Source organism: Silurus meridionalis, chromosome 14 (assembly GCF_014805685.1).
Source record: "Silurus meridionalis isolate SWU-2019-XX chromosome 14, ASM1480568v1, whole genome shotgun sequence".
Taxonomy (NCBI): domain Eukaryota; kingdom Metazoa; phylum Chordata; class Actinopteri; order Siluriformes; family Siluridae; genus Silurus; species Silurus meridionalis.
The window spans coordinates 3,596,668-3,623,306 of NC_060897.1; the positions used below are offsets into that span (position 1 = coordinate 3,596,668).

At 38.7% G+C, this 26,639-nt stretch overlaps 2 protein-coding genes across 2 annotated transcripts; one reads left to right on the forward strand and one right to left on the reverse strand.

The window, feature by feature from the left end:
- Window positions 1–8,622: 8,622 nt before the first annotated feature.
- fzd2 (frizzled class receptor 2) lies at window positions 8,623–10,990 on the reverse strand. Its single transcript, XM_046865830.1, has one exon. It carries the CDS (start codon window positions 10,817–10,819, stop codon window positions 9,167–9,169), a length of 1,653 nt encoding a protein of 550 aa, XP_046721786.1. The 5' UTR covers window positions 10,820–10,990; the 3' UTR covers window positions 8,623–9,166.
- A 4,461-nt stretch (window positions 10,991–15,451) lies between these two features.
- Window positions 15,452–24,542, forward strand: moto (minamoto). The gene is made up of 8 exons (XM_046865827.1): window positions 15,452–15,705; window positions 17,420–17,533; window positions 17,663–17,808; window positions 18,559–18,663; window positions 19,063–20,791; window positions 21,049–21,183; window positions 21,344–21,521; window positions 24,118–24,542. Exons 1-8 carry the CDS (start codon window positions 15,700–15,702, stop codon window positions 24,309–24,311), a joined length of 2,607 nt encoding a protein of 868 aa, XP_046721783.1. The 5' UTR covers window positions 15,452–15,699; the 3' UTR covers window positions 24,312–24,542.
- The last annotated feature ends 2,097 nt before the right edge of the window (window positions 24,543–26,639 follow it).

Sequence of the window (26,639 nt, forward strand, 5' to 3'; positions counted from 1 at the left end):
GTTCCACTAGATTTTGGAGTGAGCTTGTGGAGATTTGTGTGAGATTAATTCAGCCATGAGGGTGTTATTAAAGTCAGGTACGGATGTAGGTGAGGTGAGGAGACCTGGGGTGCAATCAGCCTTCACATTCATCCCAATAGGGTTGAGAGCTCTATAGCAGCAGATTTTCCACCTCAACATACGAAAAGCATATCTTCATGGAGCTGGCTTTGTGCACAGGGGCTTTGTCATGTTGAAACAGGTTTGGGTCTCCTAGAGAAATTTTAGGTGTCCCAATACCTTTGTTTCTACAAATATACCAGAACAATTAGCTAACATCAAATTGTAATAAAACACAGGTCAGTTGCTTTAAATGTCCAGGAACCATATGGAGACCAGCTTTTTAAGTAACATGGCAAATTTTTCTACCAGAAAAAAATGAGGTGGTTGACTGTACAGTATATAGCGTTCCTCAGCGTATGACATCATGAAGCCTTTGCTGACAAGAGTGAACCCAAGAAATTGATGGAATCAAAGCGAATTAAATCCCTTTGGGATGAACCTGGCTTTGCACCAAACCACATCTCACCAACCTGGCGTTGATTATTTTTTCCAGAAAGGCCACGCCACACCCTTCAATTCAAAATGCTGTATAACTTACTGGAGCAGAACATAAAAATGTATGCTGAGGTACATTTTGATGTTTGGATCGGAACAAACCTCTGGCAAAATGCACTTTGGAAATCTTCTAGACTTGCGTGCTGTCTATATTTTTGCGGTTTTCGCTGCAAATCACAGCTTCTTTTGTCTCCAGTGCTCCGTTTCAGCGTCTTTTTTTAATCAGTTATGCTTCCCCTCCTTTTTTGGAACAGAAGACAAACAGGCACTGCTGCTAGCATGAACCGTGTTCAGGAAGTGGGCCCCAAGGCTAGTCAGGCCTTGTACGGGTGTTCTTGTTACTTGTATACACACACACACACACACACACACACACACACACACACACACACGCCAGAAGTCACGGCACTTGGCCGCTGACTCATTCATCGCATTCCCTTCTTTCATCTGAGTGGAGACAGAGGGAGGGAGAAGAAAGACAAATGGAGAGAATGAGACAATGAACGAGTGGAAAGAGTTTATGACGGACGAAAAAATGGTTTTAAAATGAGCCAAACTGATAAAAAAAACAATAAAAATCACTGCATAATAACTTCATTATAACTTCTGCCACTCTTGCAGTTTTGCACTCATTTAGCGAGATAAAATAGATTTTTCTGCATGGCATTTCCACATCCACATTTATAAGACTCTCAGGAAACTTTTATTGAAACTAATGGCTTCTTCTTAAGCTTACAGACTTTATACAAGCAGCAAAAAAAGACGATCGATATGCTCTGGTGCATGAGCCAACAAAAAAAAAAAAGGAGGAAAGGAAACAGGAAAGGAGAAAAAGAGAGGGAAAAAAAAGTGTCCTTTGTTCATTTCAAGTATGTATGCGTGTTCCATAAAACCTCATGCTTGGAGTTTAGGATGTTGGGCGGATCTGCTTTCTCCTTTGCACGGTGGACGTCACAGCATCAGCAGACAGGAATTAAATTACCGTCTTCTCCTTCTCTCTCTCTCTCTCTCTCTCTCTCTCTCTCTCTCTCTCTCTCTCTTTCTCCTTCCCTTTCTCTCTCACTCATCTTCTAAGGGGGATTCCAGCCTTCAGAGACTTGTGTGTAAGAGCGAGTGCCTGTACTTGACTGGATGTTTGGAGAGATTATGCAGAAAGAGTTAAAACTTGCACCCTCACGCTCACTAGACACAAAATAACAGTCCTCTCCAGACACACTGGACTTTTTTGGAGTTTGCTGCACTACATGTCTGTCATCCTTCCAACCCCTTGGTGTACTATGGGCATGTTTGCATATTTTTTTTCTCCCAATAAAATAGTCACGCAGGATGTCTATATTTGGTGTCCTGTGTTCAAGTTTTTTTTCTGGGTTCCTGAGGTTAAGCCTTTATTGTATCGTAGAGCTGCTTCCCTGCATTTTGATCGGTCCATACTTGGATAGTGTGACAAATGGGTGTATGCAGGAGTTATGCATTTCATGGCAGTTGCTGCAGCCTGAAAGAGAACAGATGCATGCATTCGGCCGATCAACTTTTCCCTGCAAGCCTTCATATCTGATGATTAAAATATGTAACACTGACTTGTTTGTCGGATTTCCTCATTCATGTTTTATTAGAGTTTAAACACTATTAGCGCCACAGGCTAAACAGGAAAAGGAAACGTTTACACACCTAAACCTTTGTGTCGAGGGACCGGGTGTTCTTAACACAATCCTACAAAGGATAAATAAATGATTACAGGAAGACGTGTTTTAATTGGAACGAATAAAGATCTTGAATGGTTGACAATAAGATTCAGAAATGAAAAAAAATAATAAAAAAATCACAGATGTTTTTCAGCACAGATGAAATTGTATATAATTCTGCTAATAGGTTCATTAGCAACTCTAAAATTCTGAAAAGCTGCTTTGAGACAATGTCCATTGTGAAAAGCGCTATAGAAATAAACTTGACTTGACTTAATTACATGAGCTCCGTGTTTGTTTAATATATAAAACACTGTGTAGCTTTATGAATGATTTTTTTATTTACTACATTATACTGGTGTTAATAATTTATTATCAATTACAAAATGTGAAAGTAAAATGTAAAGAAAAGAAATCCAAATCAAATGAATATTTACTGTGACCACTCTTTGCCTGCAAAACAACATCAATTCTTTTAGGTAAACTTGCACACAGTTTTTGGAGGAACTCTACAGGTAGGTTTTCCAAACATCTTGGAGAACTAACCACAGAGCTTCAAATCCTTTTGTCTCTTCGTGTAATCCCAAACAGACGTTAAGATCAGTACTCTGCGTAGCCCAAAACTATTACCTCCAGGACTCTTTGTTCTTCTTGACACTGAAGATAGTTCTTAATGACATTGGCTGTATGTTTGGGGTCATTGTCCTGCAGCAGAACAAATGTGGGGCCAATCAGACGCCTCCCTGACGGTATTGCATGACAGATAAATATCTACCTGTATTTCTCACCATTAATCCTGACCAATTATCTACTCCATTTGCAGAAATGCAGCCCCAAACTTGCAAGAAACCACCATTTGTTAGAAGGTGGGATATAATAATCAGCAGTGTTGGAAGCAGGAAAAATGGGCACGTGTAAGTGTGAATGATTTAATGATAAGTCAGAGCTTCAAAACAGCAGAACTTGTGGTCATGTTCCCAGTATGCATTGATTAGAACAAAACGAGTATCTAGTATCTTCGTTCAAGAAACAGCCAGTGATCTATCAATAGGGTCATGGGTGTTCAAGGTTCACCAGTCCACCTGGTCCAACTGTGCAGCTGCAGAGTGATCATTCCAGCTTCCTTGATGTGAATGTTTGGCTTGAAGTTCTCCACTTTAAAACACACCCTCAGAGGTCTTGTGGAATTCAGGTTTAAATGGATCATACTACAAGGGAGACCTAGACAATAATAATCAGGCAATTATAATGTTATGGCTGATCGATGAATGCACATCAACATAACTTCTACAAGGCTCTGGAACGACTGAACATAAATTGTTCCAAAAGATATTCCTGCTCTTGGTGCTTTGATAAAAGTGGACACAGGTGTTCAACTAATCAGGGTGAAATCTGTATCATTTGATTTCCGTCTTTTTTATTTCATATTAAGTCATTGTGTCCTGTGGATGCAGGGGAGTCATGGGAGACCACACCATTCAGAGTAGAAACGAAATGATAGAATGAGGTTGATAGGGTAAAAATGATGAGTGTTTTTGGCTTGCAATGATGCCAGTACAAATAAGCAAATAAACAATTAAATAAATGTCTCTTGTTGCATAACAGAGCCAATTATTATTTTGTTTAATTTGTTTGTGCATATGTTGAAAATTTATTTATCAATTCACAATATTAGCACTGTGGACAGTTTCAAACAGTGAACAATGTGCTATTTGCATGATGCAAACGAGTGCGGTGTTTGCGAGCCTGAGCGTTCGTGAAAAATTTAAAACGACGAATTTCTTTAAGAAAAACTAGCATTGCTAGCACATGTGTACCTTACTCTTCATACAGTTGGCCACATTGCTAAGCAACAAATCCTAGCACACTGCAAACATCTTAACCACAGAAAATCTTGGATGTGGTCACATTTATTAAGTATTTACTATTATTTTGATTAATAAGCTTCCAGATGTAAGATTATTCAATTAATTTTTTAGACTTTTTTGTCCAAAAAAAAAAAAAAAAAGCCCCAAATTTCTAGTTTTCTAATATTTTTGGTAGTTGGTAGAAAATAAATATAAAATATAATTTTAAGCAACTGTTTCTAGAAAAAAAAAGCTGAATTATAGTTACAGTAGCCTACAATTAGGACATTGTACTTTGTGCAGTCATCCAATACATCACAACAGATGGAGGGACGGACGGACAGAACTGTATTGTGATGGCATAGTACATGTACACCACAGTAAATTTCAGTTTAGCATCTACCAGAAGTTCAATAAGTAGCAATTGTGCAAAACGACAAGTGGTGTTGAGGTCAGTCCGAACAGGGTTGAGGTCAGAGCTCTGTAGCAGGCCATTCAAGATCTTCCACTTCAATCCAGATACTGTGCAGATATACAGTGTCATGCTGGAGCAGGTTTGGGTCTTCTAGTTTAAGTGAAAGGAAACTTTCATGCTCCTGCATCCAAGGAAGTCCTATACAATCGTGTGCCTCCAACTTTGTTGGGAAGAAGCACGTATGGCTGGAAAATACTTGCCCATACCTGTTCCCAATACTTTGCCCATACAGTGTATCGCTTCCTTTGAGGGCACAAAAATAACCAAATTATACCAATTATACTATACTAATTATAAGTCATGGTATCTAAATTGTATAAATGACACAATATATCACTTTTCAACACACCTATTATAAAATAATGAACATTGTGAACACAAAACTTTTTTTTATTATCGATTTTTATCAATTTAATTTAGATTTTCTATTAAACATTTAATGACAAGAAGCAAATTTCAAAAGTCATGTTTAAGAGGTTCAAAAATGTTTTTGAACTCACTAATAGTGACTTAATCGTCGATAAAATCAGACATAAAAAAGGAATAGATTTGGGAATGAATGTAACTGAAGCAGTGTGAAAGCTGTAAAGCTGCACTGTGACATTATTCAATGTTAAAAATGCTATAGAAAACAAAATTAAATTAAATTGAATAAATCAGGTGAATATTCAGGTTTTCAACATGCTCTGCTATAGTTATTATAGTTTCAGAGCCGATACATTATATGCCCAAAAGCATTGGGTGACCTGACTTTTCCAGCCATGTTGTTCTTCCACTAATTGTTACCATAAAGGCATACATAATTGTTGTTTTATGTTGTTGTATGTAGCACCTGGGTTCGTTGTTCCATTTCACTATGTACTGCATCAGCTATATATGGTTGAAATTACAATAAAAGCTTCTTGACTTGACTTGACTTGATACAAGTGTATATGATGTCTTTGGATATGGTGGCACTAAAATTTCCCTTCATCTAATACAAATCCAGCTCCATAAATATATGCTTTACACGGGTTGCAGTGGAAGATCTCCTGCTATAGAGCTCTGATCTAAACCCTATTGAACATCTTGATTAATTCTTCACACAGACTGCGCTCCAGGCCTCCTCACATCACCTACATAAGTACCTGAGTTTACTAACACCCTTGTGTCTAAATAATCACAAATCTCCACAAGCACACACTGAGATCTAGTGGAACATCTTCCCAGAAGGTTCCCGGTTATTATAACATCAAATGGGGACTAAATGTTGAATGTTAAAAAAAAAGCACATACAAATAGAATGTTCTCGTGTCCTCAAAATGATGTCTATATAGTGTTAGTAATAGTTTTCCTTTCAATACACAACTTACTGTTAGTTTTGTAGTGATCGAGTCATGGACTTTATCAGGCTCATGTTTTCCTAGTTGCTATGTGACATTGTCTACTGTTAAAAACAACACACACACACACACACACACACACACACACACACACACACACACACACACACACACATACACAAAACAATGAAATTTAAAACCCCTTATTATATTCTGTACTTAGTTTTGCTATAGATGGAATAATTGCAGGATGTAAGATGTGAACAGTCTACACACAGCAAGGAATATGTGTGTTATTTGTTGAAAAGGTTACGAAATGCCAAACATCCTGACTCTCAATGTAAAAACTAACTAAGCGATACATGTGATAATGTGCCCTATCTATCTAGTGGTGGTGCCAAATAATTCAGTAAATGTTCTTCATTACTGTACATTACTGTAATTTTTTGGCAACTTTCTAGTATCAGAAATATAAGCAACTTCTACTCTTTATTTTACTATAATTATTATATATTATGCACTATATTTTAACTGACGTTGAGTGTTAACAATTATGCACCTCTGTTGAAGATGTCATTAAGGCTCAACATTCCCCTCCCACATCTGCTGCCTGTGAGTGACTTTTTAACACAGCTGGCCTCATTTTCAGCCCAAAAAGATCTCGAATCAAATCCAAAAACTTTAGCAGCTTTAGTTAAAGCTGCCTCTTACTGAGACTGAGAGCTGCAATAACTCACAGTCAACTCTGAATATTTGGTTTGACTTGGATTTACTTGATCTTTACTTTCATTTTATTTGTCCATTGGATACTACGCCATATTCTTTCATTCCAATGTGTGAAGGTTTATTGAGAAATAATACAGAAACTCGGATGGAAGATATCATTATAGCTCTGGGTTATTGGTGGCGTAACACAAAGACACAATTTGTATCCGTTTAGTGCTCCGAGGTTTCCGTACCTGAATTTGCGTTTGACAAGTAGGCGTGGTCTACATAATATTCTGGCTCTGATGGTTCCTCAACCTCAGTTACATCGCTTGAGCTTATAATTGTTCTATGAGATATTGCATTGGTATGCACTTCTTTTTGTCGGTCGTATTTCCTAACACGTGAACTGCCTACACCACCAAGGTATCTAAAAATGCTGTAAATTCACTCAGTACCTAAATTTTGACGTTTTGTGTTTTGTCCCATGAGCCTCATATCTGACCTGAAAAGCACTCCTCACATTCCTATTTATACTATCCATTAGCACTGGCTCTGCAGAGATTCAGTGCGAAGAGGTTTAACGGCTACACGGGAAAGAACAACGAGCGTCTGATGGTGCAATTCCGAGAGCAATACTGCGGCACGGCTGTAAACCACTTGGCTCTTCTGAACCGACCTATTCTCGTTCCCGCTACATTGTTCCTCACTGTTTCTAATTAAAGCTCTCTCGTGAAGGTTGCCTGCTGCACCACACCCTCCCGCAGCTGGCGTTCGAAATCAGATTAGCGAGTGGTCTCCCTGCAGACGCAAGATTTATCTTGTGTACACTTATCTCCCTGTAAGTGAAGGAAATCCACAGCACAGCAAAATGAAACCACACCACGGTCGTGCCGCCGCCCTGAGAACACGAACGATCACTTTTTTTACTGCTTTTACACTTTTAATGAAAACAGGCCAAGCGTAGACTTGAGGCACCTGATCTAGGAAACACACATCCAGGCACTGACAGACACAACAGCCTGAACGGCGAGCCAAGTTTTGGTACGTTTTGGATGCATGAGATGTAACGTAAAGACAGAATGCCGCTATTGTGTGAAGGACTGAGCGTGAAATTGACTGCCTCAAGGGCATGCATTAGACTGGAAATATGAGCTTAAACACACACACACACACACACACACACACACACACACACACACAATGAGGTTTGAAAGAATGCTAGGATTAATAGTTGCCAGTGGAGACCAAGCAAGTCGGGTCACTGAAACGGGGCACCTGATCAACATTTGCCCGGAAAAACACTTCATGGACTCCAAGGTGAAAGTGGTCCCAAATACACAAGGCTAAAAAACTTCCCACATTCGTGAGCACTCAGGATTCATTCAGAATGCAAAGATTTATGCACACACATACACACAAACACACACCGTCCAGTTGTCATGTGCTCCTGTTTTTTTTTTTTTGTTGGTTTTTTTTTTCCCCTCCCAAAATCCCCTGCTTGTTCACGTCATGTGAGGCCCATTTGCTTGTCCAGAGCTGTCTCCTTCACACTCTCCACCTACAAAATAAAGCCTGTTAAAACACACCCCCACCCCCATCGCCTATCTAACTCTTTCACACGCACACACACACACACACACACACACACACACACACACACACACACACACACTCTCCTGTGAACAAACATAAACGCTGAAGCCTCAATGACATTTGGTTTTGAGGAATAGAAAAGGAAGGGCAACGAGGAGAGGGTAAAATTAGGGGCAGAGTCGAGGGGGTTGTTCTGTAAAAGGGTTTGTTCTGTAAAAGAAAACTTTTTTATATTCGAAACAGCTTCCTGTACAGGTGCGTGATGTAGAAAACGGATTAACGAGCTGTTCAATTGATGCACGAGAGCGTGACACATACAGAAGCAGACGCCAAAGCCGTCATTTGAGGAAGCTTAAATAAAAAAAAAACCTAAAAAACAGCAATAATAACAACCCGGCTGTTTAAATACAAATATATAATTATATTCATATATATATATATTTTGTACAAATATTATTTACAGTGCACATCATAAACACAGTTTACTAAGGGAAAAAATTCCAATGTCTAAAAGGCACCCCCCATCCTGCCCTTCCTCCTCCTTCCCCCACGGCTCACCACCCCTCGTCTACCGCTCGCCGGATTCCCAGCTTGCATCTTGATCTTGCTGTAGGAGTTGAGGAGGAAGAGTGAGGAGAGGAAAGATCATTGAGGACTATTTAAGGAGTGTCTCAGCACGTGGCATGGAAACACACTTTTTTTTTCTTTCATTTGGTGTTTCTTGTCCATTTGCAAGACGAAATACAAAACAAAACAGCAATAAAAAAAAAAAAACACTCCTAAACATTCCCCAAATGTCCAATAAATGGCATATGATATTCAGCAAATGTCAATAACCAATACTGAGGATAAGCACAGATTTGTGTTTGTAAATACAAAATGCATTCGGTCTCCAAAAAAAAAAGTAAAATTTCCTTGCTGTGTCCTCATGTGTCCCATTTTCTACACTGTGGTCTCTCCATTTTGTCCGGTGGTCAAGCGCGTGTAAAACTTCCTCCACGAGTGCAGTGTCTTTCCAGACCAGATCCAGAAGCCAGAGGTGATGCCCACGATGAGGGTCATGAGGTATTTGATCATGTAGACAGTGAAGTCGGGGCTCATGCGTGGCACAGGCTGCATGGGACACGGAATAGCCAGAGTCTTGCATTGTGTGCTGATCCAGCTGCGCTCCCAGTGCTCGCGGAAGGCCTGCTCATAGAAGAAGCAAGCAATGACAATAGTAGCCGGCACCGTGTAGAGCACAGAAAAGACGCCAATGCGCACCATGAGGCGTTCCAGCTTTTCCGTCTTTGTTCCGTCATGCTTCATGATGGTACGGATGCGGAACAGAGAGACGAAACCTGCCAGCAGGAAGGACGTCCCGATGAAGAGGTAGATGAATAACGGTGCAAGGACGAATCCACGCAGAGGTTCGATATTGCTTATGCCTACGAAGCAAATGCCGCTAAGAACATCGCCATCAATCTGCCCCATCGCCAGGATGCTGATGGTTTTCGCCGCTGGCACGGCCCACGCCGCCAGGTGGAAGTACTGCGAGTTGGCCTCGATGGCCTCGTGTCCCCACTTCATCCCTGCGGCAAGGAACCAGGTCAAGGACAGCACAACCCACCATATAGAGGATGCCATGCTGAAGAAATAGAGCATCATAAAGAGGATGGTGCAGCCCTCCCTTTTTGTGCCTTGGACTATTGTTTTATAGCTGCCTTCAAAACTCCCGTTGCATGCCACTTTGTCTCCTAGGAAATAACCAGTAATGTATGCAATGGACACCATGGTGTAGCACCCGGACAGGAAGATGATTGGGCGCTCGGGATACTTAAAACGCTGCATGTCTACTAAATATGTAGTCACGGTAAACAGCGTAGATGCACAGCACAGGCAAGACCAGACTAGAATCCAAACACGGGCAAATTCAATCTCCTGGTCCGTAAAAAACATGTAGGCTCCGTGAGTCCTGGATGACTCGCATGGAGCACCACAGTCCATCTCCCCGAGGAACTTGTAATTAAGGTAGGACGGGACTTTGAGTTTCGGTGGGCAGCGGAAAGGCTTATCAGGCGGGGAATATAAATGGACACCAGGAGTGCCTGCTGGGGGCACGTGTGTGGGTGCCACGGTGGCCGCTGATTCATTCTGCCCCACACATATTTGACCATCTCCTAACACTGGGAAGTTCTCACACCTCAGCCGCTCCGGCCACTGAAACCCGAACTTGTTCATGAGGGCTTCGCAGCCATGCTTAGCACTTTCACAAATAGACCGGCAAGGAGGAATGGCTTTTTCCAAAACGGTGCAGACAGGTGCATACATAGAACAGAGGAAAAACTTGAGCTCTGGAGAACACTGTACCTTGACGAGCGGATAAAACTGGTGGACCTCTAAGCCGGCGTCATCTTGGTTGTAATGTCCGACCAGGTTCGGCATGATGGTTTGGTTGTACGCGATGTCTGTGCAAAGCGGAATAGTGATCGGCTGACAGAATCCGTGCTCTGGAACGGCTATCCCATGATCTCCGTTATGCTGACCAGACACCGAGATCAGGCAGGAGGACAGCAGCAATGTTAAGAAGGTAGCTGAGCTGCAACTAGTCTCCATTGTCCCGGGTCAAGCACCTAAACTTGAGCTGAAATGTCTCAAACGTCTGCACAAAGTTAAGGTTTGGAATAATGCATTTTTTTCTATCACTGAAGTAATCCGGAGCAAGAACTTCACGGGGAAACTTGCACAGTGGAAATGTGTTGCCTTGCAAGCAATGACTGCCTGACTTTTTTTCTCCACTCTTTGTCCCATTGGACGGTTTCAAACCTCCCCCTCTCACTATTCAGGCTCTCTCGCAGTGATAGGAGAAAGAGGAGGGATTTAGGGGCGGTTGAAACAGACATGCTTTCAAACTCTGCCGTCTGGTGGATTTCTGAGGAACCACAAGCTGGACGTCACACATCACACAAACGCACACAGGAACGTTTACACATAAACGCTGTGATGAGGTTATGTTCGTCTATTAAAGTGAGATTTTTTAAAATCCTGTTTTCCTAAATATTATTGGGGGCTTTAGATTACACCTTAGTGAAATTCTATCTTCACATAGCCCAGCGATGTTTGGAATCAGAGCGCAGGGTCAGCTATGATACAGCACCCCTGTAGCACTGAATGATAAGGCCTTTCTCAAGAGCCCTGAGAGTGAACGAGAGTGATACTGAGGCTTGAACCTCTGACCTTCTGACCCATAGCTTTAAACACTGAGCTACCACTTTCCCAACATATTCTATATATACATAATATTACAACATATTCTTCAAGAAACCCAAACAAGTGCAATCACTACAATAATATCAAATAAATAATAGATCTATGATAATATATGCTATTAAATATATTTACAGCCTATCTATCTATCTATCTATCTATCTATCTATCTATCTATCTATCTATCTATCTATCTATCTATCTATCTGTCTGTCTGTCTGTCTGTCTGTCTGTCTGTCTGTCTGTCTGTCTGTCTGTCTGTCTGTCTGTCTGTCTGAATAAACAAACAAGTAAACAATTACAAAGAATAAACTATACTACTACTAATAATAATAATAACTGAATGTTAAATACAACAATTACTAAACTATATTAAACTAGTAAGAAATCTTTAGTTCTGAAAAGATAACTCTAGCTGTTCACACACCGCCACCTCGTGGTTATAATGAGATAATGCAACTATAATTGAACTAAAAAATATCCTTATAAACCAAGCAACAAATCTATCTAGGGAGTTAATATAAACAAACAAACATGCAAACAAATTCATTAATTAAATAAATTATAATACAAATTGTACTAAACTTATTGGAGTTTAGGACAACAATGACAAAGAAGAAGAAGCAAAAACAAAAGCTTTAAGACCATATTAAGTAAATCATAAATAATTAACTAGAATAAATACATTAATAAGCACATCTATCTATCTATCTATCTATCTATCTATCTATCTATCTATCTATCTATCTATCTATCTATCTATCTATCTATCCATCCATCCATCCATCCATCCATCCATCCATCCATTCATCCATCCATCCATCCATCTATACAGTGCATCTGTCACTCCCAATGAAAATCTCAACATCTTCAGCTGTGCTTCCTCCAGCTCCACCTCATGTCTTTTACTCAATGCTACTTTCTCTAAACCATACAAGTTCCTGCTATCACTCTTCTCCACTCACTCCACGTCTCACCAGACGATACAGCTCAATTGACTCGGATAAGAGAGTGTGTTAAATAATTAAAAGATTGGACGACTCATAACTTTCTATTATTAAATTCTGATAAAACAGAGATTTTGCTCATCGGCCCAAAAACCAGTCGAGAGAAGCTCCTGCATTTCAACCTGCATTTAGATGTTCTGTATCTATTAGTTTAACAGTAAAAGATCTGGGAGTTATTTTAGACACCAACTTGTGTTTTAAAAAAATCATATCAATCATGTTACAAAAACAGGCTTCTTCCACCTTAGAAATATCTCTAAGCTAAGAAACATGTTGTTTATATCTGATGCAGAGAAGCTCGTCCGTGCGTTCATGACCTCCAGACTGGAATATTGTAATGCATTACTAGGTGGTTGTCCTGCATCATTAATAAACAATCTACAGTTTGTCCAGAATGCAGCAGCAAGAGTTCTTACAAGGTCGAGAAAATATCACCATATAACCCCAATCTTATCGTCCCTACACTGGCCACCTGTTAAGTTTCTAATAGACTACAAACTACTGCTACTTACTTATAAAACACTAAATGGTTTATCTCCCATGTATCTCTCCAGTCCTCTAACACGCTACAATCCGTCACGCTCCCTGAGATCTCAAAACTCTGGACTTCTAGTAGTTTCTAGAATAGCAAAGTCCATAACCTTGTGCTTTAGAACATCTGATCACATGCACATTATCAACTTAATATCATGAACAGCAGCTACACTAATTCCTCTCCACTGCTTCTCTTTCTATCCCCATCCTGAGGCATCCTGATGTTGCACCAGCTCCAGTTGTGTCCCACCTCATGAAGATTATGGACCTTCAAAGAAGTAAATGCTGACCCCGCAAACCATCTAGAGACGTACCAGCGCCATTTGGATTCTACTTCATGTGGAGTTTGGACATTGGACCTCCTTGAGTGTTTAAAGGCTCTGGCATGGAGAAGCTGTGTTGGATCTATGATGATCTCACATGTTGAGTTATTTTATGAGTTGCTCAGTAGTTGCTCATGGTAGTTCTCACACATGGTAGTTCTCACACTCTTGATGTTCTCACACTCTTGAGGATGGGTTCCCTTTTTGAGTCTGGTTCCTCACAAGGTTTTTCCTCATTCATCTAGGGAGTTTTTCCTTGCCACAGTTGCCCCAGGCTTCTCATCAGAGATAAATACAAGCTGCTTTGAGACAATGTCCATTGTGAAAAGCGCTATAGAAATAAACTTAAACTTGAACTCCCCATTACTTTGCACTTTTAATCCCAGATACCTAAACTCCCTCTCATTCACACACATGTACTCCGTCTAACTCCTACTGACTTTCATACCCCTTCTCTCCAACATGTACCTCCACCTCTCCAGGCTCTTTTCCACCTGCCCCCTACTCTCACCACATATCATCCGCAAACATCATAGTCCACGGAGAATCCTGTCTGAACTCGTCTGTCAACCTGTCCATCACCTCCTCAAAATTCTACAAGCTATATATATATATATATATATATATATATATATATATATATATATATATATATATATATATACAGTACAGACCAAAAGTTTGGACACACCTTCTCATTCAAAGAGTTTTCTTTATTTTCATGACTATGAAAATTGTAGATTCACACTGAAGGCATCAAAACTATGAATGACCACATGTGGAATTATATATGGAATTATATACATAACAAAAAAGTGTGAAACAACTGAAAATGTCATATTCTAGGTTCTTCAAAGTAGCCACCTTTTGCTTTAATTACTGCTTTGCACACTCTTGGCATTCTCTTGATGAGCTTCAAGAGGTAGTCACCTGAAATGGTCTTCCAACAGTCTTGAAGGAGTTCCCGAGATGCTTGGCACTTGTTGGCCCTTTTGCCTTCACTCTGCGGTCCAGCTCACCCCTAAACCATCTCGATTGGGTTCAGGTCCGGTGACTGTGGAGGCCAGGTCATCTGGCGCAGCACCCCATCACTCTCCTTCTTGGTCAAATAGCCCTTGATGCCTTCAGTGTGACTCTACAATTTTCATAGTCATGAAAATAAAGAAAACTCTTTGAATGAGAAGGTGTGTCCAAACATTTGGTCTGTACTGTATATATATATATATATATATATATATATATATATATATATATATATATATATATTTTTTTAAATCACGTGTACATAAGTGTTCACAGCCTTTGTTCAATACTTCATTGAGGCACCTGAAGCACTAATTACAGCCTCAAGTCACAGCCTCATTACTCATCTCAATCCATTCCACCATTATTTATTTATTATTCATACTTAACCATATTATACTGTTTACATGCTGTTTTTGCAATAGATTGTGTTTGTTTACATATACTCTTGTTTATAGTCTTTCTTTTATAGTCCTCTTTGCCCAGTACTGTATATTCAGATGATTTACTGGTCAGCGCTATCTTGTGTTATGTGTATTGTCCCACACTGTCATTGTGTTGTCTCTGTGTACTGTTTGCACATTGTACTTTATGTAGATTTATGTTGTGTGTTGTAGCTCTATGTTGTTTAGTGTAGCAACAGGGTTCTGGAGGAACGTTGTCTCGATTTCACTGTGTACTGTGTACCACTGTGTATAGTAGAAATGACAATAGAGGCCTCTTGACTTGACTTGAAGTCTTTTTGAGTATGATGTTACAAGCTCTATCTATCTATCTATCTATCTATCTATCTATCTATCTATCTATCTATCTATCTATCTATCTATCTATCTATCTATCTATCTATCTATCTATCTATCATCTAAGATGTACATATTTGTGAGTTTCTGTTATAAGCTTGTAGTACTAGATTCCTGAAGAATCGCATATGGCTGGAAAAAGGTGTGTCCCAATACTTTTGGCCGCGTCCTCTCTCTCTCTGTGGTTAAAGACCCTTTTATAGTTGCTATGGCTCTGAATCCCCGCCTTCTTTTACCAAATCCGGGCTGTGATTGGACGGTGGGATTGTAGGTGACCAATCGGATGCAGGAAATATTTCAACGCACGAGGATCGACAATCGCGAGGTGATTTTTAATTTAAATATTTTTTTTTTTTTTTTTTTTTTTAAATAACGGGTTGAGCGCGAGCGCTCCATATTCTGCGGTCTGGCGGTTTCGTCCGTCGGCTTCTGAGCGTCAAATTATTAACTTTTATCATTAACAAACTTCGCTTCACAATCGTGTAAGAAAATAATTAATTTACCTCAGGAGAGAACTTCATCTTCATTTACTGACGTTTGCGATGGAGGTAAGATCTATGTCATCGTTCATGCTAATTACAGATATAGCTCGTTTGTGGCTTAGCTAGCTTCTGTCAGCTGAGGAAAACTTTTACGAAATTATAATAATAATAAAAGTAGATACAAACACATCTAAATGAAATACACCACAGGGTAAAAACTACTTTAGTTTTCATATAATTCATCCCAATGTCACCATCTAAGGTAGATTGTTAGCAGTATGCTATCTGTGCGTGACTGTTCTGTCCACTGTGGCTAAATTGACTAGTTATTATTATTATTATTATTTTAAGTAATTGATTCGGGTAATTTTGTTTGAAACCTTTATCTTTTAACCGATTAAAGAATTACAATAGTATCAACTCTATGGTGAATACTATTAAAACTTTATTCATGACAATTTTCCATTACTTTTTAATAGTTAAGGAAATACTCGGTCTTATACCGGTTCTGAGGATTGTAAAACGTACCAACCTGAGAAAAATACATTTTTATAATTACAATTTTATAAAAAAAAATTAGTTTAATTAAAAAAACAAAAACAAAAGTACTGTCTGGCGGTCAGGGTGTGGCACGCGCCCGCTCACGCACGCGCGAAGAGCCCGCGGGTGACGTCACACGCTAATTTGCATATTCATGTGATAATCGATTAAATGGTTATTCATTTGATTCAATCAAATTACAAAAAAGAAAAAAAGATTTCCATTTAAAAATGAAATTATTTGTTCAGATAATGTTTTAGATAATAATAATAATAATAATAATAATAATAATAATACATAATTACAGTGGCAGGCCGAGCTCTACACACCTAGGCTCTCAGTGATCCTACCTGAATCGATTGATCCACCTCTAATAACCAACATTATGACACCACGGCTATAGAGACCATCAGTATCATACAGAAACGCATTATAACAGAGCACTGCATCACAGACAGGCATCTCATGTGGCGAGAATGAATGTCATTATTGAAGCGAGAAACCCAATGAACACAATTCAACAAGTCTCCTTTCACTGCAGCCACGGCTGCATCACACATAAACATCATCTCTAGCAGAAGCATCAATATCAGCCTTATAAAATGACAAAAATACTGCAATTTTGTTGCACTTTTTGATTTTCCGACCACGGAAACCCCAGGGATTGCAGTATTTCCTAATTTCATCCTAATTAATTCGATTTTACTGGAAAGAAAATGTCAATGTCCATTGTGAAAAGCGCTACAGAAATAAACTTGAACTTAAACTGTCTATGGCATTCCTCACATTTGGAGTTATAGAAGAAGAAATCACATGATTATTTGTCTGTAAAAGAAAGATGATTTTTCCACTTTATGCCACATGTTAGGCCTGCCATTATCTACCACCAATCATATCATTCCTTCATTCTTTCAATCACCTTTGAATGCAGTAATCGCTTTACACTTTTTATAGCACTGATGTGATCTGGTGTCCAACAAGACTGGAATACCAGTCTGAAACAAGTCTATTGCAGGACACCATTCACAGACATATTTGCAGTAGCCAGTCCACCTTAGCTGTATGTTGTTTTTTTTTTTTTTAATTGTCAGATGTATAAATAAATATGTTAAATAAAATGTAAGCATCTGCCTGTACCCACTGTGGACATTAATTATCTATTATATTGTAATGCATTACTAATATATTTATACATGTTTGGTCAAGTAATAAAGTTATTATTATTTTTTTTTTATTTAAGGTAAATAATGCAGCAAAAATTAAAATCAAGCTGGATGCAAACGAAGTGAAGATGCCATCCGATCTGTTTCATAGTGGAGGATCAGACTCATACAACTCCACATACAAGATTCAGGTAAAAAAATAAAGTAAATATTTTTTCACAAATACATTTACAATTAGTTTAAAACTTGGCATTAATAACAGTAATAAGCAGTTTATTTAATCCAGCCGAATTCTTTGTTTTTATTTTTGTTAAATACAGAACGATTACAGAGAAGAAAGTAGAAGACTGTCTGAGACCTTTACCCCTGATTTTTCCCTTTATGAGCCTCTACCCTACCATTCCTGGTCAATGCAGGACAAACATTATCAACTGATGGATTGTGCTCCAGGCACCCCCAAAAACAGGTATTCTATTTAAAAAAAGGTATATATTGTTGCTATATTATGTATTTTGTTATATTAGAGAAACAACATTTTAGGTGTAAAAAAACATTATAAAATGTGAAAACATACAATGATCGCTGACATTTTAGTATCTCTCAGCTTGTAATTTACAGTCGGCCCAAGATCACTTAACGTGTTAAAACCAGGGCTGCTGCTATCGATTGTTTTAATAATCTATATATATATAATTATAGTATTCTAACAATTATTCCATCAATCAAATGAGTAATTGGATAAGAAGTACTTTTTTTTTTTTATTAAACATCAATACTAAATAAGAAAGAGAGAATTTCGACGGGTCTTTTAAAACGAACAAGTAAATTGTTTTTCTTTTTTAAAAAACATTTTTTATTGCTGAATTTGCATACAAGAATATCAGTGAAAACGAAACCCATCTAGAGCATTTAATAGCCATATAACAACAAAATACAAATACAGTTGCGTTCAAAAAGTCCCTCTGCAGTAGCATTCTCAACCGTTACAGCCCTTGATTAGACTTACCAGCCGCCAATTAAAGATATTTTGGGCAAAAATGCAGCGAGTATGTGTAACTGATACGACACAGAATTTAAACAAGGTTTTATTGCCATCATCATCTTGTGACCCATGGTGTTTTACTAAAACATGTTACACAATATATATATATATATATATATATATATATATATATATATATATATATATATATATATATATATATATATATGACAGGAATCTTAAAGACAGCATTGACTGTGGAAGTGAGACTGATCTCTACGGATTAGTGTCCAACATCTTGGAAGAGGGTGATCCGACGGACTCGTACTTCTCTCAAGAGTTAGTATATCAATGGATTTAAATATAATTTATTACATAATTCAGCAGGGGGTTCCAAAATTTTAGGTCAGATGACCCTGTATGGACGTTTTTTGTCGTTTTGTTATGTTTTTACTCCAGATTTTTAATTAAGGAATTTGGTTTTTTTTTTTTTTTTTTTTACGTCTGTTCTACTTAAACACACAGTCATTCAGGAACAAATAGATGAAGATGGACAGAGAAATGTGTTCATTTGAATTATTAAACATCTATGCTAATGCAGCATGTCAGGAATTTAAACTAATACAAGCTTTTGGTGTCTGACCCTTTGTTTTGGAACCCCTGCTGTAATATGTAATGGCACAAATTATTATAAGCGTTTTTTTTACTGGGTTTAATAAAAAAAACTTATATCGGTAGAATATCAACTGGTCTTACGAGTGGCTGGATCCCGAAGTCCCCGAAAGAGAATAGCTTGCAGTACCATAATTCTGAGGTAAAAGTACAGTCCAGTTCTGGAATGCAGCACTATTCCAAGCCCGGCAGTAAACTCCAGACTTGTCCATTGGAAAGAGACTCTGATCAATTTGCTGACATGTTATCACATTTCAGTGGCTTTGAAGCTGCTGACCCATCGTGGCCCTTTTACACCTGCAATGGAGACTCTAAATCTGAATCCTACAATCCAGCTTTTCTGAATTTTCCCAGACCACCTCCTGGTCTCGATATCTCACATGCCATTATGTCTCAGTTCTCCAAGAGCAGACCAGGTAAATCAGAGCATTGCACCTCTGTCAAAGACAGCAGCTTTCACAGCACAAGTGATGAGATTTCTGAAAGCCTGGATGTCTTTAATGATAATTACTGCCCTCCAACCAAAATGAATGACTCCTACTTTAGCTCATACCACGATTTCTCTGGCTTACCTGGACCTAAAATTGAAAAGAACAGACCTTTCTCTATGCAGGATGGCAACAAACTGGCTAAAAACATGGAAGCTCTATTTATAGGGCAGCAGGGGGGCATGTATAATAGAGAATCAGTTCAGAGTAATGCGATGAATGCTCAGGATGAAAATATTATTGATGTGAAGGGTTTACCACAGCAATGGATGTCAACATTTGAAGCTCATATCGCAAATTATAAGAGAGAACTCGCAAGGGAGCAAACTGATAGTGAAGCTAAGAATATATCTGCTAAGGAGTTTGCAGATTTTGGTCAGCAGTCAACAGGCTACTTTGAATGTCCTAAACCCTTCTCATCCTCTTTCAACTTTGCAACTCACCAAAGCAAAGAAGCCAACCAGAGAGAAGCAAGAAATCTCCAAACCAGCCTCTATCAGTACCACCATGGGCAGTCAAATCAGAACAACTGTTACACCAAGCTACCACCAAAAGTCAACCCTGATTCTCAAAATACGTCAAAATTTATGTCTCAGTCTGTGGCTGAGTTTGGACCTGTTCTGTCTCAGCAGCAGATGCAGAGGACTGTACCTAGAATACACAGTGCTTATGGGCAGTGCGATGGTAGGATGGGTCGTATGGGCCTGAGTTTAGGTTTAGAGAGCCTGGGAAAAACAGGAGGTGCTCTAGAGAGAGGAGCTTTTGACCTACAATCAGAGATGGGCAGATTGCAGACACCATCAGCTGCAACCTTCATAGGTGAACCCCACGCTGCTCCACGTTTCGGAGTAAAGCCTAGATCTCCAGCTGACATTTCCAAAGAGGCAGACAAGAGAAAAACTCTGCTGCAGAACCCACATCGGATACTTGGCAATATGTATGCAGGTCAGGCCAGACACAATGGTGCAAAACCTGCACCATCCCAGATGTTTCCTTGCTTGTACCAGATGGGAGTTTCTGGACAGAACCAACGCCACATGTTCACTTCTCGATCCCCACTGACCTACAGTGGCTCAGTGTCTGTAGTGGACCTGAGTAAACTACGGCCAGATGCGGAATTCCCCGTCCTAAACCCCTACCATCGGGAGAAGATTGGGCCGGTCCTAGCTGTGGGAGACAAGCCCTTTCCTGGGTTCCTGAGGTCATATAACCAAAAGAACAGCTATGTTGGGCCTATGAGCCAGCTGCAGTATTATCTGGAAGAGTGCTTTGAACAGTGGAGTGTTTTGGAGAAAGAGAGAAAGAAGGTAAGTCTTGCATTGGAAGTTTTCAAAAATGAATAAAATGCACAAAATGCTGTAGTGTGACAGAAACATTTCTAAACGAATGTCAGTAAATATTTAAATAATTTGTACATCAGTATGCAAAGGTTGAATAACTAATGATGACAAAACCCCATAATTAGGGATGAATAATTAGTAGACCCAGAGATTTAGCTTTGAGTAAGACATAAACTTTTAGACTTTTTATGAAATGGATGTATTTCCTTCTTACTTCTTGAAAGACGGAAGCTCTTCTGATGAAAAGCTTTCCAGGCACCTGTATAACTGTGACGAGTACTAACTCTGCGCCCAAGTTGCCTCAAAATCCCACCAGAGTGGACAAGTTAATAGTGGACCAGTTTCGAGAGCAAGCCAAGGTCAGCATGCAAATCATTCAAAAATAAATATTATACTGCCATCAAGACCAACTGAGATGTTTTGTAGACTGTGTGAATGCGCTTGCATATACTAAAGATACATTTGAGCACCAAAGAACCAAAACTCATTAATTTTTTTGTGCATATTTGTGGCCTCTAGGTGATGAGCTTGTTGGGGAAGATGGAACGCTTGCGGAGTTTTCCTCTCCATGCTAACATCGGATCGGCACAGGACAGGCACTTGAACGCCATCTACGCCACTCAGGCACGCCGCAAGGATGAGTTACTAAACAGCAGTAGACAGAGACGGGGTATGGCCAACCTCAGAGAAAACAGAGGTAGTTAGACATTTAATAATAAAAAATAATAATAATACATTTTATTTAAAGGCGATGGAATTACCTGCTATTTTTATTGTAAAGTAACTCATCTGTCCGAAAGCAAGATCAGCTTTTCTTGTATACAGCAATGAACCTAATAAGTGAATAGAGATTAAAATTTACATTGTTTTCAATACATTATATACAGTGGGGGAAGTAATTATTTGATCCCCTGCTGATTTTGTTAGTGTACCCCCTTACAAAGAAATAAACAGTCAAGAATTGTTTATGGTAGGTTCATTTTAACAGAGAGACAGAACATAATATAAATCCATAAAAAAAGTATTAAAGAATGGTTATAAATTTATTTGTATTTGATCGAGTGAAATGAATATTTGATCCAGTACCAAATTAGCAATAATTCTGACTCCCACAGACACAAACTAGTCATGTTTCTTTAGGAAAGTGCTCCTAATATCAACTCGTTATGTGAATGAAAGACACAGTCGCTTCCATTCAACCACAACCTCCGTGGGAAAAACCAAGGAGCTGTCAAAGGACGTCAGGGAAAAGTTATAGACCTGCACAAGGCTGAAATGGGCTACAAGACCATCAGATGTTTTGGGTCATTGTCATGCTGGAAGACCCATCTTCAGTGTTCTGACTGAGTCTAGGAGGTTCTCATCCAAGATTCTACAGTGCATGGAAGTGTTCATGTGGTGATGTTTTTCTGTACCTTTAGCAGAGAAACAGCCCCAAACCAGAATGTTTCCTCCTCCATGTTTGACAGTGGGGATGTTGTTCTCGGGGGACATATTCAGCATTTCTTGTTGGTCAGCAATTGTTGCTGGTTGGTAGGGGATCAAATACTTATTTCACTCGATCAAATGCAAATTAATATATATATACAGTATTGTTCAAAATAATAGCAGTACAATGTGACTAACCAGAATAATCCAGGTTTTTAGTATATTTTTTATTGCTACGTGGCAAACAAGTTACCAGTAGGTGCAGTAGATTCTCAGAAAACAAACAAGACCCAGTTGTAGTTGAAAGGGGTGTGTTAAAAAAAATAGCAGTGTGGCATTCAATCACTGAGGTCATCAATTTTGTGAAAGAACAGGTGTGAATCAGGTGGCCCCTATTTAAGGATAAAGCCAGCACTTGTTGAACATGCATTTGAAAGCCTGAGGAAAATGGGTCGTTCAAGACATTGTTCAGAAGAACAGCGTACTTTGATTAAAAAGTTGATTGGAGAGGGGAAAACCTATAAAGAGGTGCAAAAAATTATAGGCTGTTCAGCTAAAATGATCTCCAATGCCTTAAAATGGAGAGCAAAACCAGAGAGATGTGGAAGAAAACAGAAGACAACCATCAAAATGGATCGAAGAATAACCAGAATGGCAAAGGCTCAGCCAATGATCAGCTCCAGGATGATCAAAGACAGTCTGGAGTTACCTGTAAGTACTGTGACAGTTAGAAGACGTCTGTGTGAAGCTAATCTATTTTCAAGAATCCCCCGCAAAGTCCCTCTGTTAAAAAAAGGCATGTGCAGAAAAGGTTACAATTTGCCAAAGAACACATCAACTGGCCTAAAGAGAAATGGAGGAACATTTTGTGGACTGATTGTTCTTTTTGGGTCCAAGGGCCACAGACAGTTTGTGAGACGACCCCCAAACTCTGAATTCAAGCCACAGTACACAGTGAAGACAGTGAAGCATGGTGGTGCAAGCATCATGATATGGGCATGTTTCTCCTACTATGGTGTTGGGCCTATTTATCGCATACCAGGGATCATGGATCAGTTTGCATATGTCAAAATACTTGAAGAGGTCATGTTGCCTTATGCTGAAGAGGACATGCCCTTGAAATGGTTGTTTCAACAAGACAATGACCCCAAACACACTAGTAAATGAGCAAAGTCTTGGTTCCAAACCAACAAAATTAATGTTATGGAGTGGCCAGCCCAATCCCCGGACCTTAATCCAATCGAGAACTTGTGGGGTGATATCAAAAATGCTGTTTCTGAAGCAAAACCAAGAAATGTAAATGAATTGTAGAATGTTGTTAAAGAATCATGGAGTGGCTGAGAGGTGAGCCGAGAGGTGCCACAAGTTGGTTGACTCCATGCCACACAGATGTGAAGCAGTTTTAAAAAACTGTGGTCATACAACTAAATATTAGTTTAGTGATTCACAGGATTGCTAAATCCTAGAAACAAAAATGTTTGTACAAAATAGTTTTGAGTTTGTACAGTCTACGCATACACTGCTATTTTTTTTAACACACCCCTTTCAACTAATTGCCCAATTGCACAGCCTTAAGAGCATGCATATCATGAATGCTGGGTCTTGTTTGTTTTCTGAGAATCTACTGCACCAACTGGTAACTTGTTTGCCACGTAGCAATAAAAAAATATACTAAAAACCTGGATTATTCTGGTTAGTCACATTGTACTGCTATTATTTTTATAATCTAGACTTAATTTAATTGTAAGTGGGTAAATTTACAAAATCAGCAGGGGATCGAATAATTATTTTTCCCACTGTATGTATTACATGTGTAAAAAGGTACGTCATTTTTTACCCCCTCACACGTCCTTGTCCCTTTACAGATATACTGCTTTTGGCCTCTGCACTAAAGGACCTTAGCAGGAGCACCAGGTCTTCCTGCACCGCTCTATGGTGTGCTTTGCAGATGACTCTTCCCATAAGAAGCAGCAGTGCTGAGAACATGGAGGAGGGGGCCATATCTTCATGTTCAGCCCATGACAGTTCTGACCAGATCATCCCGGAGAAAGCAGTGTGACTTTGTGCACTTAGTGGAGTGAGTGAATGTTGTTGCATAAGTTATTAGACTGCAGTGAAACAGTAGGTTCAGTTCGGAGCAATAGATGGAATCTTTAGTTGGTTAAAATTTCTTTGATTTATTAATAATCCTATATATTGGTCTTATATAATTATATATATCTATAAATATACGTATATATACATATATATATATATATATATATATATATATATATATATATATATATATATATATACCGACCAGGCATAAAATTATGATACAACATTATGACCGGAGAGTGAAGAACACTGATTATTTCATCATCATGGCACCTGTTAGTGGGTGGGTATATTTATTGTGATGGCTAGACGACTGGATCAGAGCATCTCCAAAACTGCAGGTCTTGTGGGATGTTCCTGGTCTGCAGTGGTCAGTGTTTATCAAGAAGAAGTTTATGCTGTTTATGCTCGATGGGTCAGAACTGTTTTAGCAGCAAAATGGGGACCAACACAATATTGGGCAGGTGGTCATAATGTTATTCCTGGTCGGTGTGTATATGTGTATATATATATATATATATATATATAGTGATACGAGTTCGGTCAACTTTTCCAACGGATAGTGGGCAGAAATTACCGCGGAGATCATCGGCGTGCATCAGTGCGTGTCGCTTGTGGACAGAATGCCTAAGGACAGAGTGCGGAATGAAAAGTGAAAGGGAAATGATGGATCAGAAGTTCTGGAGTGAGTGACAGGGTGACGTGTTAGAGCTGTGGGACAAGATCTCGAAATGGAAAATGAATGTTTTGTGTCAAAAAAAAAAAAGCGATCATTGGAAAAGAATGCAAAGGTCAGAGCTTGAATAATAACGAGATCATCGCCCTCTTGACCTGTGATTTTAGCAGCAGTTACTTTCACTAAAAAAGAAACGGCAAACAAAAAAGCTTTAAAAATTCATCCCTGATTAGTTTTTCCTTTTACAGTTTGGTTTGTGCCAAATGCAAATCCTCGGTTCGGTCTCTATTTATGACTTTAATGTCCTCGTATTTTACCTATTTATTGCTACATGGTTACGTTGCAGCATTTGGTTTCAAACAATGGTAATTATAACCAAAATAATTCGGTATCAGATTCTTTTTGTTAACGGTTTTCATTTATTTATTTCCAATAAGCAGTTTTCTAACTTAAGATAAAGAGGCAAAGAGCACCTCAAGTCAGGATACATCTCTGGATTGTTTTTGTTTCCCAGTATTATCTACCTTGAATCAGATTTCTGATTAATTTGACGTTAGAAAGAGAGCAGATCCCTCCGCAGTCCTGGGAAGGACGGTGACATCTGCGTGATCAGATAATGACGTGCCGTTGTTCTTATCATCATTTTAATGCTTCTGTTTTCAATTAACGTTTCATTGCAACTTTTTTTTCATTATAATAAACATTCTGTAGAACAATAAAAGAACAGAAATCAAAGCTGATGTTTAAATGTGGTTGTTTTATAGCTATTAAAGGTATTAAAAAAGTAATTATTATTGAACACCACTCACAGTTGGGTAAAGCGTGTATATATACATATAAATAAAAGCTTATTCCATGTTTTATTTATATTTCATTTTATCAGTAAACAGGTGCTATCTAAACTCAGTCTCCATATACCAATCAAAGAAAAACGTATGCGTTCAGTGGAAGTTTAATGAAAATGTATATCAAACACGAAAGAGAGAGAGTGTAAACCACAAAGAAGCGTAATGCTCAAATCCGATTGGTCAGTATACATAATTTTTATTCATCTCTTATATTTGCGCCAGTTCTTGTGTTCTTTTTTTTTTCTGTTAACAGCTCGGTTATGGATTTGTGGGTTGACAGGATACACGATGGAGAAAAAAAATGTCTGCGTTGTTTATTTGGGATTTATGGAAAGAATCTCATTGCTTTGCGAGGTTTTTTTTTCCAGGGAAAAATAAGTTTTCCTTGGTAAAGTATTGAGCAGGGATTTTTTTTTTTTTTAAATAGAGGCAAAACAGGATGCTCAGTAACCCAACATATGAGTCTCTGATGTTTAACAATAACATGTAATGGTTGGTAAATTAGTATAAGGGTGGTACAAGTTAAGTAACACACTCCACACCGTGCTGTTAAAGGGGACGTGTATTAAGCATTATTACAAATGTTTGTGTGTTATTGCAAACTTAATTCATATTTATTTCAGTTATTACTACATTTCTTGACGTTCAACACCTTTTATGAGCAGGATGTCTATAGGATGTGCCTTTTATTTATTTTGCAATTGCAGATAAAACATTTGTAAATTTCATACGTCATGAATATAAAAGCTGTTTATAGTAGAAA